General features: G+C 47.1%; 1 protein-coding gene across 1 annotated transcript in view; it reads left to right on the top strand.

The window, feature by feature from the left end:
* The first annotated feature begins 10,309 nt into the window (after nt 1-10,309).
* Nucleotides 10,310-14,531, top strand: part of TBC1D2B (TBC1 domain family member 2B) — a 259,910-nt gene continuing 255,688 nt past the window's right edge. The window contains exon 1 of the mRNA XM_086959405.1: nt 10,310-10,733. Within this exon, the coding sequence (XP_086815531.1) occupies nt 10,395-10,733 (339 nt within the window). The 5' untranslated portion in view covers nt 10,310-10,394. The remainder of the gene's footprint in view (nt 10,734-14,531) is intronic.

Below are 14,531 nucleotides of genomic sequence, written 5' to 3'. Positions count from 1 at the left end.
GCTCTGATGTGTATAGCATGATCTAATAGGGAATTACAGCCATTTTAGTTTTTCACTATTGAACGCTACCTGTTCTCATAGGCCAGAATGGGCAGTTAGAATATTACATTCTTATAATACGAACTGACTCAGAGAACACAGTAGAAATTCAAATTTAGTATGCCTGAACTCAGAATAATAAAATACATCTTTTAGTAAAGTTTATTTTAATATTCTGTGTTTGCAAATACCACTTTTAGAAAGCAGGTATTTGCTTGCCTAACCATTTGTGCCTGCCTCTGCTGGGTTGTGTATTCCTTGTCTGGGTTTGTGAGTGACAGGGCTGGGGGATTCCAGGATACAGGCTGGGGCAGCCTGGTAGTGAATAGAGAGATCTGCATCTAGATGGGAGGGAGGAGTGGCACCTGGGACCTGATTAGGGCTGGGCCTTCCCTCTACAATGCTGGCTCCACCTCCTGTGGCTTGTCTGATGTTTCTGCCCTGCACTGTGAAAAGAGAGGAGGAATCATGTCAACACAGTGCTCCAGGGCTGTATCTTCCCTCCCCTGTGCTGGCTCCCCCTCCAGTGGGGCGGCTGATCTCTCTGCTCTGCATAGTGAAAGGAAGAAGAGAGTCATGTAAACAAAGCGCTCAGGAACTGGTTTGGACTAGGCAGAGGCCTGTCTGCCTTCAGAGAACAAAGGATTTTGGGGTATAAATATTGGGACCCTGATCCCAAGAAATTAGATCACTTCTGGAACAAGAAACCTTTCTGCCAAGGAGAAGAACCAAAGACGCTGCAGGATTTGTACTGCCCCTCTGCCAGTGTGCTGTTTGCTGTGTTGGCCTGCAGTGGTTGCTTCATTGCCAAGGGAAAGAAGAAGGAACTTTGTAAAGACTTTCATCTACAGAATATTCTCCAAGGGCTTGAACTTTGCTTGCCTCCTGCTGAAGTCTCAGGGACAAAAGACTTCACCTCCAGCTCCCTCCTGAACTTCTTTGCGGGAAATCTGACTCCAGTCGCTTGCGTGCCGCTGGGAGCTGGAAGCGCGACGCATCGAGAAGAAGCGTGTCGCCGCCGCAGCTGAAATCATAGCAACACCGGAGAAGTGAGCCTTCGTCGCATCTCCCTGGAAGCACCTGTTCATCGGAGCTGCCTGCTGTCGCATCACCGGAGAAGTGTGACGCCATCAAGAGAGACGCCACCGTCTCACCGGAGAAGCGTGTCGCAGGGCCTGTCGTGGCTCCAAAGTATAGAGTTGTCGCAAGGCTGCCAGGGCGTCATCGCTGCATCAAGGGCGCCATCTTCTCGCATCGCAACCGGATCATCACATCCCATCAAGGTGCCATCTTGCGCACCGTAACAGGCCCGCAGGCCGAGAATCTACGCATCACCTCCGCACTGGTAAGGCTCATGACGAGTCCCCTACTCTGCCCAAGCATTGAGGAAGGACGCAACTGTTCCCCCGGGTCACGGAACCAATGCATCTCCCCATTTGCGAGCCTTTTGTTCACTTTGCGTTACGCATCCAGGTACTTTGTGTAGAACTTTGTCGCAATTACCATCAACTTGAACTAAGAGACTTTAATCATCTTTTAAGTAATCTTAAGTGTAGTATTGTAGATTTTTGTCGTTTTTAGTCGTGTTTAAGTCTATATAAAGAATACCTATTTTTATAAAACCTGTGTTGTGTCAATTTGTAGTGTTTTCACTGTATTACTGTGTATATTCACAAATGCTTAACACACTGCCTCTGAGATAAGCCTGTCTGCTCGTGCCAAGCTACTAAGGGGGTGAGCAGGGGTTATTAAGGAGTGTAATCCCCTTATGCTGACTTAGAAGTAAGGGTCCCTATTTAGACATAGGTGAATACCATTGCCAACTAGAGACCCCCAGATCTAACAGTGCCTCTCTAGGCACTAAGTCAAAAGCACTTTTGAGATCCACAAAGAAAAGAAATAAACTATCACCTTCCAAATGAACCGTTTTCTAATAAAGGAGTTGGAGCCTGAATATTTGGTCTACAGTGGAGGTTTTTTCCTTAAAGCCTGCTTCTAGGGGACTCAAGATTTTCTGTTCCTCCAACCAAGCCTGCAAGCAGTCCAATAGGATCCTTGCAAAACAATGTGTGTTATATCTAACAGACTGTTTGGTCTATAGTTGGAGGGCAATAAAGGGGACCCTTTTAAATTGGGAGTATCACTTTCCCAGGTACAAAATGATTTTTTTGACTATTACTTTTTGTAGCACGATGATTCATTGAAAGCGAATTTATGCAAGGGCTCACCTTTTGGGACCACTGTGTGATTCTTCATTATGAGACCTAGTCCTTGTTTATTAAGTAACAACATTTGTATTAACAATTTAGGTGTCTAAAGGGGGACCAGGGTTGGGAAGTAAATTATGTGAATCAGTGGGATAATGATGAAAATGTGAGCTCAGAAACCGTATTGTTTATTAATGTGATTGATTTAAACCATGTGACTCTTATACCCTTGGACTAAGTATATGGCTTCCATTGTATAATGCATTATTAAAGAACCCCCTTCTTGGAGGTGGTGGGCGCATTCTTTCGCTTGATCTTAGTCCCACACTGTTCTGACCCCTGATTTTTTTTTTATTTTTTAAACGTAGGTTATTGGTTTTATTCAAGACAGACATAAATCGATATACAATAGCTGCCATAACATCCGCAAATAAGTCCCACAAAATAAGACCTCCCCCAATAGTGGAGCAATACAACCATTGACGTTATAATTGGACCACGCTATCAATGCCCCAAATGCAATAAAACCTCTCGCAACATAGCTCTGTCCTTGATCCACCAATGACTATAACTATCTCCCCCACCCCAAACCTCCCATCCCCGACGCGGTTCTGTACAAAATCCAATGGACTGTCGTTGCTAGGAATGACTATGTGTGTGCCTGTACATTGCGCTTGGTATGGCCTGGGACTCCCCTCCATCAGCAATCCGCTCCCATCAATCACCCTCATTGTCATAGTCTCGTAGCGCCTGCACTAACGCCTCCCATGCTGCTGCCGCCTCCAGCCCCTTGTCGTTGTTTTGTCTACGCGCTAGTTGATATTTCAGCGTACTTTCCCCGGAGGCCCATTTCAGGAATTCCCCTTTCCATCTACGTCTAGTGGGACCCACCACTGCCTTCCAGTGTCTCGTGATCTCTCGTTTTGCCAGCAGGAGGCCCATATCTATAAATATACTTGTAGTTTTATTCTTGGATGTATGGGGGAACCAGTGCAACAGACAGTGAGCTCTGTCAAACTCCAACCCCCTCCCTGTTATTGTGTTTAGAGTGTCACCCACCTCCTTCCAGTAAAGCTCTATTGCCGGGCAGGACCAGAGTATGTGGTCCAGTTCCACCCCCGTCCTCGTGCATCTGGGGCATGCCGCCTCCTCGACCCCAAAGTATTTCTGGATTTTCCCCGGCGTCAGGTACGCTCTATGAAGTATATAGAAATGCACCAGTTGGAATCTGGCATTCCTCGTGCTCTTCCACGCTCGCCGCACTATCTGCTTCCAGGCTGTCTCAGGGATGTCCCTGCCTAAATCAGCCTCCCATTTCCCTTTCAATGCCTCTAAGGGTGGAAGGCCCTCATTGAGCATTCCATTCTAGAGTACAAGCACGTGACCGCTTTAAAAGTCCCCGCTGCCATCATAGTGTATTGACAGGCCATTGAGGTCTTGGGTTCCATCAATCCTTCCTTCCAGTGTGCCTGTATCGCTCTAGTTACTGCCATGTGCAATAAGAAATCTCCACCCGGCAATTCAAATCTCTCTCGGAGGGCCTGATAAGGCAGCATTGCCCCATCTGTAAACAAATCACCTAAAACCTGCACCCCTGCGTCTTCCCAGCCCTGCAGCCGTGACCAGTCTCCATCGTGTGGTAGCACCGTAATCATACCAAGCGGAATCTCGGGAGCATATGGGTGCAACACTCCTGCCCTACGTTGAGAGCGATTCCAGCAGATTCTAAATGTTTTCTCCTCTGAGAGAAGGTCCCTGAGGTCCAGCCTCTGCTGCAGGGCTATATATGAGAGGAAATGGCGTGGCGTTCCCGTGCCTCTCTTGTGCTCGGGTCCCCTGAATTCCCGTGCTATCTCTTGTGTGTAGACCTGCAACTGAGCCACTAGCTAGTATATTTCAAAGTCCGGGACCGCCAGTCCACCCTCAACCTTGGGACATATAAGCGTCGCATGTGCCACTCTATGCCTACCCGTGCCCCAGAGAAAAGACACCATCAAAGACTGCAGCAATTTGAAAGTGGAGCTAGGTATCCACACAGGTAACGTTCGGAAGTAGTACAGTAAACAGGGAAGTACCACCATTTTTAATAGAGAGATGCGGCCCATTATCGATAACGGGAGCGTGGCCCAAAAGGCCATGCTACCCTTCAGCGCCCTCACTCCCCGGCCCACGTTCCCCTCCAGCAGGTCCGCCGCCGTGTGGTAAATGTGCACCCCCAGGGTATTTCAGGCAGTCAGGTTCCCAGCTCACCGCCCGGGTCAAGTGTGGTCTGGACTCACCCTGCCGTACCGGAAACAGACACGTCTTGGACCAATTTACTTTCAGGCCCGAGATCTCCCCAAACCTTGAGAGCAAACTCTCCGCTTCCAACAGAGCTCTGTCAGCATCCTCCAGGAAGAGCAGCAGGTCATCCGCGTAAAGCGACACGAACTGTCACTCGTTCCTGCTTACCAAGCCTTGATAATGCCTCCCTGTTCTAAGGTCAATTGCCAGAGGCCCTATTGCCAATGCGAACAGTAGTGGGGACAACGAGCATCCCTGTCTTGTTCCTCGCTCCACTGGGTATTGTGATGATATCAGAGAGCCCAGTCTCACCCTGGCAACCGCAGACATATATAATATCTTCGTCCATCGCAGATAGCCCTCTCCCAGGCCAAACCGTTCCAAGACTTTGTATAAATACTCCCACTCAAGACTATCGAAGGCTTTCTCGATATCTACTGACAGTATCATCAGTTTACGTGCTGCTGACTGGTCACTCTCCAGTATGCGCACTAATCTCCTGACGTTCACAGTGGTATTCCGTGTTGGTATAAAACCAGCCAGGTCCATATGGACCAATGCGGTCATATGGGGTAGCAAGCGGCCACCAGTATGCTACTCAGTATCTTATAGTCGGTGGTTAACACCGAGAGCGGTCTATATGAGGCCGTGTTGTCACTATCCCTCCCTGGTTTTAGCAGTGGAATCACCAGCGCTTCACGCCTCGACTGGGGTAAATGTCCTGCCTCTCTAGCCTCTCTATAGACTTCCTGGAGTTGCGGTGCCAGTAGATCGACATGCTTCCCATAGAATTCTATGGGCAATCAATCTAACCCCGCAGTTTTATTATGGACCATGCGTTTAATGGCTCCCCGAATTTCCCCCAGTTCTATGTCTCTACCTAGGTCCTTCGCTTGTTCGTCATCTAGCCCCGGTAAGGTCAGATCGTCCAAAAAGGCGTCAGCCTCGGGATTAGCGACCTCCAGGCTGCTCTTATAGAGTGTCTCATAGTAGAGATGAAAACCTTGCAAGATTCCATTTTGAGTATAAACTGTGTCTCCCTCTCCAGTTTTCAGAGCCAGAATAGGGGAGCCTCTCTTTGCGGGGTTGGCTAACCAAGCCAGCAGCGTTCTTGCCTTGTCGCCTTCTGCATGTACTCTCATCGTATATGCCTTATGGTCGAAGCTACGCAATCGTTCTACCTCAACTGCTACTGCCTCTCGAGCTACCCCTTCCTGTAATTCGGGGTGGCCAGGCCTCACCCTTTCTGCCTCTCGAAGCTTAGATTCCGCTTTCTCCAGGTCTCCCAAAAGTACTTTCCGCACTCCTGCATATTTGCCAATGCAGAGGCCCCTGACAACCACTTTAAAAGCATCCCGTTCTGTCGCCCTTGTCCGGTCGCACCAGCATTTTCAGCAAAATACTGCATTATCCCCTCCTCTATCGCAGCATGAAATAGCGGGTCGGCTAACGTTTCGGGACGCAATTTCCAGGTAGGGACGCACGAGATCCCGGCCATCCAATCCAGAGAAACCAGGAGTGGGTTGTGGTCCGATATTGTTCTAGTTAAATATTCAGTTCGAACAATAGCGGGCATTACTGCCGGAGAACAGAGCTCTGCATCCAAACGCACATGCAGGTCATGTATACTAGAGAAATAAGAGTAATCGCGGTCTCCCGGGTGCTGTGCTCGCCAGGCATCTATTAATCCCCAGCGCACCTGCAAATCTAGTCTACCTTTGGATAAGCGGTGTGTCGGAGAATCCGCCAGCGGTGGGTGTGACCGGTCCCGATCAACATCTACAACGGAATTGAAATCCCCATCCCAATAATATAGGACCCGCCAGATACTGCGCCAGAGCTCCAGATACCCACACCAGGAAACCCAATTGATCCACATTGGGTGCGTAAAGACTGCAAAAAGCGATGTCCCTGCCTCTTAATTTCCCCTCAATGGCTACAAACCTACCCTCGGGGTCTACTGTTTGCTTAGTCAGCTGAAATGGAACACCCACTCTGATCCAAATTAATGCCCCCCTAGCAAATGCAGAGCACGTGGTATTATACACTTGGCCTCTCCATCTACGCTGCAGCGCAAGTCCCTCTGCCTTCATTAATTGTGTTTCCTGGAGTAGCGCAACGTGTACTCCCATGCGGACTAAATAAGCATGGACTTTATGTCGTCTAAATCTTTAAAGAGTCCATCTAGCACTCTAGTTTTTATTATATTCTTGTCTTGTTTATTCCATTCGTTGTTGTGCAGCATTAACCCAGTGTTTAGTCTGGAAACACTTTGAAAACATGCAAGAAATTTGGAGTCAGCGGGCAATCCCGCTGTCTAGGTGGTAATGTTGTGCACACTTTTACTAGAACCACCTTGGGATATGTTAACATGAAGTGTCCTGAAACAAAAGGATTCGCATTGATTAAGAAGATGAAATAAATACTAAAGATTGCAATAAGAATAAACATATTGAATGGAGTATTATTGTTTATAAATATACCAGAAGAGAACCAAGGTGGTTCTAGTAAAAGTGTGCACAACATTACCACCTAGACAGCGGGATTGCCCGCTGACTCCAAATTTCTTTATGTCGTCTAGCCATAGTGTAGAGCCCTCTCACATTCCAGGTCATGCATTTCAGATTAGTCAAATCAGCCATTATCCCATAGCATCCTGTGCGAACCAACACAAATCACCGCTGCTGCGCCGGCGATGCCCCCTCCCCAACTGCTCAACATAACTGCTGTAAAGACAAACCCCCCCCCCCCCCCCCCCCCCCCCCCCCACTCCCTGCCCAAACAACCCCAAGTTCCTTCCCTCCCCAGAACAGGACCTAGCAAAAAACTTCCAGCTCCCGTCCAAACTGATACAACATTCAACACCTCACTAACCCCAACAGTAGTCAATGTGGGCATGCCTTAAGGGCAATGAGAGGGGGCCGGCAGACAAACAGTGGTCTAGCACTCCAGGGATCCTCCCTAGCCCACGAGCCCTACTGGAACTGTTCTGACCTCTGATTGATGATTTATTTACTAGAACTGAGCTATATCTGTTCTCTTTAATTATTTCTTGCATTTTTCACCTGAGCTTGATGCTATTTCTTGATACAAATGACTAATTGACTAACTTCTAACCATTCAATTTTCCTTCTATAATGACTGATTTTAAAGCCTCTACAGGTTGCATAATAATTTTATTGACTAGATCCAATTGAGGAGCAACAAAATCTTTGCAGGGTTAACACTGCTCTTTGTCTGTCAGAGGAGCTTTAACTTGACATATAGTGAAATGCACTAACACTGTTCTGCTCCCCCTCCTCACACACACACACACCCTTGTGCCCCAGCACCGTTGACCCTCACATCCAGCAGAAATAAACAACACCCTCTCAGCCTCGGAACAACAATGTTGTTCATGTTTAAATTTCACATTTACTTACTTTTGTAATGCCTAAGAGTATTAGCTTTTTTTCAGAATGGTGTCATTTCTGTATATTTTGAATGCAATATATTACTGATGTATAGAGCGCTCTGTGAAAAAAATTGTCTCTATCTGTGCGAGTTCAGGTTGTAGGTGGGTATTAATAATGGCCCACAATTGAGAGATGTGGAGTTGAGGCTGAAGGCAATGCCAATATCTCAGTGGTCATGAACCAGTTTCAGAATACATGTTCATCCATTTCATGGCCACTCTGCAGAGCGCACAGAGCAATGGCCATGTGTGCCATATGTAATTGTGATAATAATCAAAAGTGTGTGAAGGAAACATATAGCTGCCGAAATATCGACAGACAGAGCGATAGCTGGTCCCTACTTATAGGCATGGAGATCCAAACAAGAGGCACACCACTGACGAACACGACTCTTTTGGTTTGGGACGAGGCTAGCAAAAAGCTAACATTAACCACATATCCGTAGTCTCGCATGGCACTACATTTTAACCCCTCCTTTACACCAGCCTATTCCCAGGGTCCCTTTGAGGCATGGTGAGTGAGGAACTGTCTCTTGGTGGGCGAGTTCTTTAATAAGGAAATCACTAAAACCTTTGAGGACTGCAAGAAGGAATTCAGGGTGGGAAAAACTGAAAGGTTACTTTATGCCCAAATTAGACACTGGGTGCACCGTCCAACTTTCAAGGAGGCAGTCCCGAGGGAACTGACTCCTATGGAGAAATACCTCAGAGTGGCCGCGGGCACAAAGCGGGTTATCTCAGTCATATACACAATTTTACTACAAGATTCAATACCACAAGCGTGCACATACACCAATAGGTGGGCGAGGATACTTGGGCAGACACACGAAGAGCAACAGTGGCTGCATGCGTGGAGAGACTTAAATAAGGTGACAGATAGTGTAGGGGGAAAGGAGGTGCATTATAAAGCCCTACAGGACTAATAGGACTCGTCTATGTTGCCGGCAAAGATGCATAAACTTTATCCAACTATTAGCCCACTATGTTGGAGAGAATGCAAAGTTATTGGGGACCTACTGCATTTATGGTGGACCTGCCCTAAAATGCATTCTTTCTGGAACTGCATTCTAGCAAGCCTAAGGCTGTGTTCGGCTACCCAATCCGAGGAACGCCAGCCTTTGTTCTCTTTGAAGTGTCAACGAGACATCTCTTATTTCAGAACTAAGCAGACAACGTGCTCATCTGGAGCTGTCTGAGAGCTGCAAAAGCATGCATTGCAGCCTCTTTGAAATAGAAAGATCCTCCAGACATACACCAAAGGCTTGCACCCCTAAGATCACTTATGACCATGGAGAAACTATCATGGTGTCTCACGAGGATACTGGAGACTGCAAAACTGTAGGGGAACCACTGTTAGAGAAGATCTCGAAAAGTACCTTGAGTAGAGCTCTGCCAGGAAGTAAACATGTGATAAATCTAGTCTGAGTCAGTCATGAAGCAGGCAGCAGCACTGCAGCAGGATATTGTCCAACGGCATAATCAGTGCTGTTTTTTCTTTCCCTGTGCTTCTCACTCCTTGTCTGTGGAAAGAACCAAAGAATCAAAGACCGAGCACCATGGTCAAGCTTTGTTATCAGAGATTAAACGTTTCTCAAATTAAAGATGTGCCCTATGGATCCATCGGGGGTGGGAGGGACGGGGGTTGGGAGGAGAAAAGGCAGGAATTGATTTGTACACATGATGTTAGTCATTGAATATTTTATTTAGGGGGGGGGGGGAATAATGTGAACATCAGTACCCTTGGGCAGGGAGAACTATCACCCCCCACTCAAAACGATTGTATTCGCTTGCATTTAAATCAATAAAATCATACTATTAAAAAATGTATTGACAGAGCAAGAGTTTAAGAAAAGGCAGTGGTTACAGGTGAGTGAGTGCATTATGTGTATGGGTGGTGAAGTGAAAGAGATGCAAACGAAGTATGTGCAGCAGATAGTGAAAAGAGGGCGCTAAATATGAAATATATCGGGTGGGAAATATTGCAGCTGGAGTGTTTCAGAAAGATATGAGAATAAAGAGCACTACGTGTCTACTCTAAAGAGTGGTTTGTAGAGGAGAAGGGGAGAGATTGGGACGCTCCAAAGACAACTATCCGCTCCACAGACTATGAGTATATTTAGTACATTTCCCAGAGGAAGGATCAGGATGCCGTGAGTCAAGCGAGAGAGAAGTTGCATCTGTCAAGGGGTGTGGGCGTGGCTTTTACTATTCCTCTCAGACGGGGGCGTGGCTCTAAAGTTATCCTCCGCTGGCCCCGTCCTGTTGAGCACTGGCACATCTGGCTCCCAGCTAACGTTGCAGTGGCGCCTAATGGGGCTGGTAGTTCGGCCGCGTGACAGCTCACGTGATGTCCTGGGTCGCAGTGTGCGAAAAAGACTACATTTCCCAGGGAGCTCAGGGGCGCCAGAGTCATGTGGCGGAGAGAGGACCGTGGCCCGCCAGAGATGCCCGTAGCAGAGGAGGGTGAGGCGGCCGCCGCTGTGGCCCCTGAGGAGGCAGCCCCAGCTCTGCCCGGACCTGCACTTCTGTGCGGCCCCCTGTCCCTTCTGTGTGGGAAGGGGCCCCTCCGAGGCTTCCGTAGCCGCTGGTTCGTCTTCCACCCGCGACGCTGCCGCCTCACCTACCACAAGGGCCCGCAAGACCCAGCGCTGGGCAGCATCGACATCTCCGACGCCAGCTTCGGCCTCAGCCCCGAGGAGGAGGAGGGCCTGTTCCACATCCGAAGCGAGGGGCGCGACTGCGTGCTGAAGGTGAGGGGGGCGGAGCTCTCCAAGTGAAAATAGGGGCACCAAAAGTTTAAGGGAAGTGACTAGGACATTCCAAATGGGAAGCGTTGGGTGGTAGAAGGGCTGCAGTGCAAAGGGTGGGTAGGTGGTGGGTGGGTCTTGAAAGTTAGGGAGTAACGCTGTGAGTAAAAGAGAGGTGCTGAAATGAAAGGGTTTGGTGGCTCCCTGGCAGGAATGGAAACGGATGGGACATGGAAGTTAGAGGTTCACGCTGAAAGTAGTAAAAGGTAGGGGGCAGTGCTTAATTTGTAAAAAAAAAAAAAAAACATAGTGCCGGGGCTCTCGACAGGAGAACAATAGAGCTTGCACCATCCGTTGCCCCTGGCAGCACTGCCAATGACAGCACCAACACACTACTAGTCATCACACTCTTAAAAGTGTGACTATTCATACTATTACAGGCCCCCAAAGCTATAAGAATGACTTTGGAGGCAAATAATAATAATTGTAAATTGAAATGGAAATAATAAACAGAAGTTGCTGTGCTCATACCTAAATTGGCAGACACCACTACCATGTGGCTTGTAGTCATAAGTTCCTGGTGGTGGCAATTAAGTGCCGGTGCTGAGCACCTGCAAGCACTGGCACAAATTAAGCACTGGCTAGGGGGAAAGTGTGGGTGGTATGAAAGATTTGAGCATGGGAGAGCGCTGTAACTTAAAGAGTGATGCTGACAGTGTACAGGAGGTGCTAGAAAAGAAGGGTGGGTTGCTGAAAGGGAAGTTCGAGTCCTGATAAGTAAGGGATGAATGTAGTAAGGATTGGGTGGTACAGTGTTGGGTGATTTAAAGTGAATGAATGGGCCGTGAAATATGAAGGATGGGCAATAAAGGGTAATGAGAGATGCTGAAAATGGAAGTGGTGCTGAAAGCGAATTATTAGGTGGTACAGAGAGATTGCTGGTAAAAGTAAGGGCTGAGCGCAAGAAAATTTGGATAGTACATGGGATGGGTGCTGAAAGTTAAGGAGATGCTTAAACCAAACAGTGGAGTATGGAAATACTAAGATGTGGGATGCTGTGGGTCAGTTGTTCACTATTGGAGGGGAGTGCCTGGTGCTGTGTGCTGAAGAAGAGAGGGCATGGCCACCTGGCGAGGTTTGGAAAAAAGCAGAGTGTTGGTTGAGTATACGTATCCAGGGGCGTAGCTTCTGGGAGGGTGTTACACTCCCTTAAAAATGCATTATGTTGTAAATAGTTGGGTACAGGTACTGTACCCAACAGTTGCGTATGGTGCGGTGTCTGTCAGATTTCACCCTGGATTTTTAGTGTCTGTCAGATTTCACCCAGGATTTTTACATGCACATGCAGACAAAAACGCACACATCCGTCTCTTTCTTAAAACTTGTTTTTTTTTTAAAACTATTGTTTTTTAAGTACCCCTAACAGTCCGCACTCCTCTCTTTCCACTGCCTCTTAATGCCTCTTACACCTGATGCCCTCCTGCAAGTCATCATGGCCCTCGTCCTCTCCCGCTTAGATTTTTCGAACGCGATCTATCATGGTCTGCCTAAAACATCTTTGGCTAGACTGCAAGCTGTTCAAAATCAAGCGGCGAGATTGGCCCTTGGGATCTCGAAGTGGCAATCCGCCAGGCCCCTCCTTGCCAAACTGCACTGGCTCCCTGTCACCTCAAGGGCGGCCTTTAAGATCGGCTGCCTCATTTTCAAGTCGCTAGCTGGGCCGGGTCCCGCCTTCCTGAAATCTCTCATCAGGCCTTACTGCCCATCCCGGAACTTGAGATCCTCTCATCTTCACTTCTTGACCGTCCCCTCTTTCAAGCTCTGCAGATCTGGAGGCCGGAGATTTGCTTACCTGGCCCCCAAGCTTTGGAACTCTTTTCCTCTTCCTCTTAAAACTTCTAATTCTTTGATTCTTTTTCGTAAATCCTTAAAAACCTGGCTCTTCCCCCAATCTAGTTAAGTCCCTCTGTCCCCTCTGCTTCCAACCAGCGCCAGGAAACCCATGGTGTCAGTGCGCTCTATAAGCACCCCTTACAATACAATACAATACAAGCCCCCCTTGGGTCTGTTTCACATAATGTATTTTAACAAGATAATCCAGTACACCCCTCCCTCCCCAATCTTACTGCCCAAGCTACGCCCCTGCATGTATCCCTTCTAAAAAATATAGTATTGCTTGTTCTGCACACAACAGGACCATAGTCGAACTTTCCACACGCTCACTTACAGGATGTGAGCATAGTCACTACTTTGAGGTCATGTTCACGATGTGGTTACCAATCAGTGGGCACATGTTATGGATGTGCTGTGAAGCACCTAAGACAGCGTGAAGCACCTAACCAATAACTGACCAGTAATCAAACATATTACACGGTGTTCATAGAAATCAGGTAGACCCATACCCATCGAGCTTCAGCAGTTGAGCTCATTGACTGTAATTTTATGAGTTGCATACGGCCCTTTTATTAGGGGTGGGCATAACTAATGTAATTTGATGTAGTGTAATTACAGAAAGGTTGCGTTGAATTTCTTTAGGAGTGTAAGCCAGCATTTAGCGTTATTTTCTACTGGATGCATGTCCAAAATGGACCCAAGGATGCATTTTGTGCTAAGAAAATAGAGCTAAATGCAACAGAACACAAATAGCAAGGGGTACTGCAGGCCCCGGCAGCCTCAGTGACGCAGGGCCCCCATCATTTTACGTTGCACTACTGTGGACCAACTGCAGCCACTTGTGCTCGCTAAGTTTATTTTTCCTGTGCTCCTGCGGTAGGATTTTTGTGACAAATTACTCTGAATTACGGGATGTAAATTTTCAGTAATTTTGCCCCCAAACCGTAACACAAAATAACTCAAATTACTGCAACATAATGAAAATTTCACAGAGGCTTACCTTTTATACATATATGCCTCACTCATTATAGACATGAGCCCAGTGTTGCTTTCAATGTGCACACATGCCGGTACACCGTCGAGAAAGCAATTTTGTGCATGGCTCCTTCATATGGACATTATCAAGACCATAGTTTTCAAAATACTGTTATTCACAGCAGTTTTTTGGTGGGGGGGGGAGGGGCGGGGGAATTCTCTCTTACCTGGATGTCATTTCTAAAGTCGGAGGAGGCCTCATCACAGTGAAACAATGGGACACAACCCCACACAGAAAAATATATTAAAAAATGGACTCCGTAATATTTTTACAGCACGAGCATTTGTTGGATTCTATAACCCAGTCTTTATTGATGCGTATTGAGAGAAGAGAGAGTGCAGGATGTACAGGGGAATCCCATCGACAGTAGTTGACAAGTGGCCATATGAAAGTGCTAGGTGCAATTCATTTTATCAGGACAGTGCTATAAAACCGGGTTATTCTTTAACACGATTGTTGAATGTTTCATTCGAAAATGATGGTAGGTAATTGATTTATAAGGAAAAAGTCTCATCAGATCCCGTCAGTTTTTAATGCGCTGTTCATCCCGAAAAGGACAGTTGGGGCCATTAATACCGCAGTATTCATTTTTCACTTGTTGCCGAACTTTTATGGAGCCCGATTATCGGACATAAGATAGTCAGGGCACCAGTTGAGGTTGTATCTGACCCACTTCAGTTAAGGAGATGATATTGTAAGCTTGTGCAGCAAATTATTTTCATGGGCACAGATTTTAAAGTTGATTTTCAGTTGTGTCATTAAAATGTGGTGACACCTGCCATTTACACTGCCTAGAACAGCAGACGTGGATATGAAGCAAGTTATTATTAGTACAATTGTTGTAAGTAAACTTGTACAGATGACCAGAGGTA

The sequence above is a fragment of the Lissotriton vulgaris genome, chromosome 2_2, assembly GCF_964263255.1.
Source record: "Lissotriton vulgaris chromosome 2_2, aLisVul1.2, whole genome shotgun sequence".
In the NCBI taxonomy this organism is placed as follows: Eukaryota; Metazoa; Chordata; class Amphibia; order Caudata; family Salamandridae; genus Lissotriton; species Lissotriton vulgaris.
Note: the sequence above shows the minus strand (reverse complement) of the source record. Positions and strands in the feature narration are given on the sequence as shown.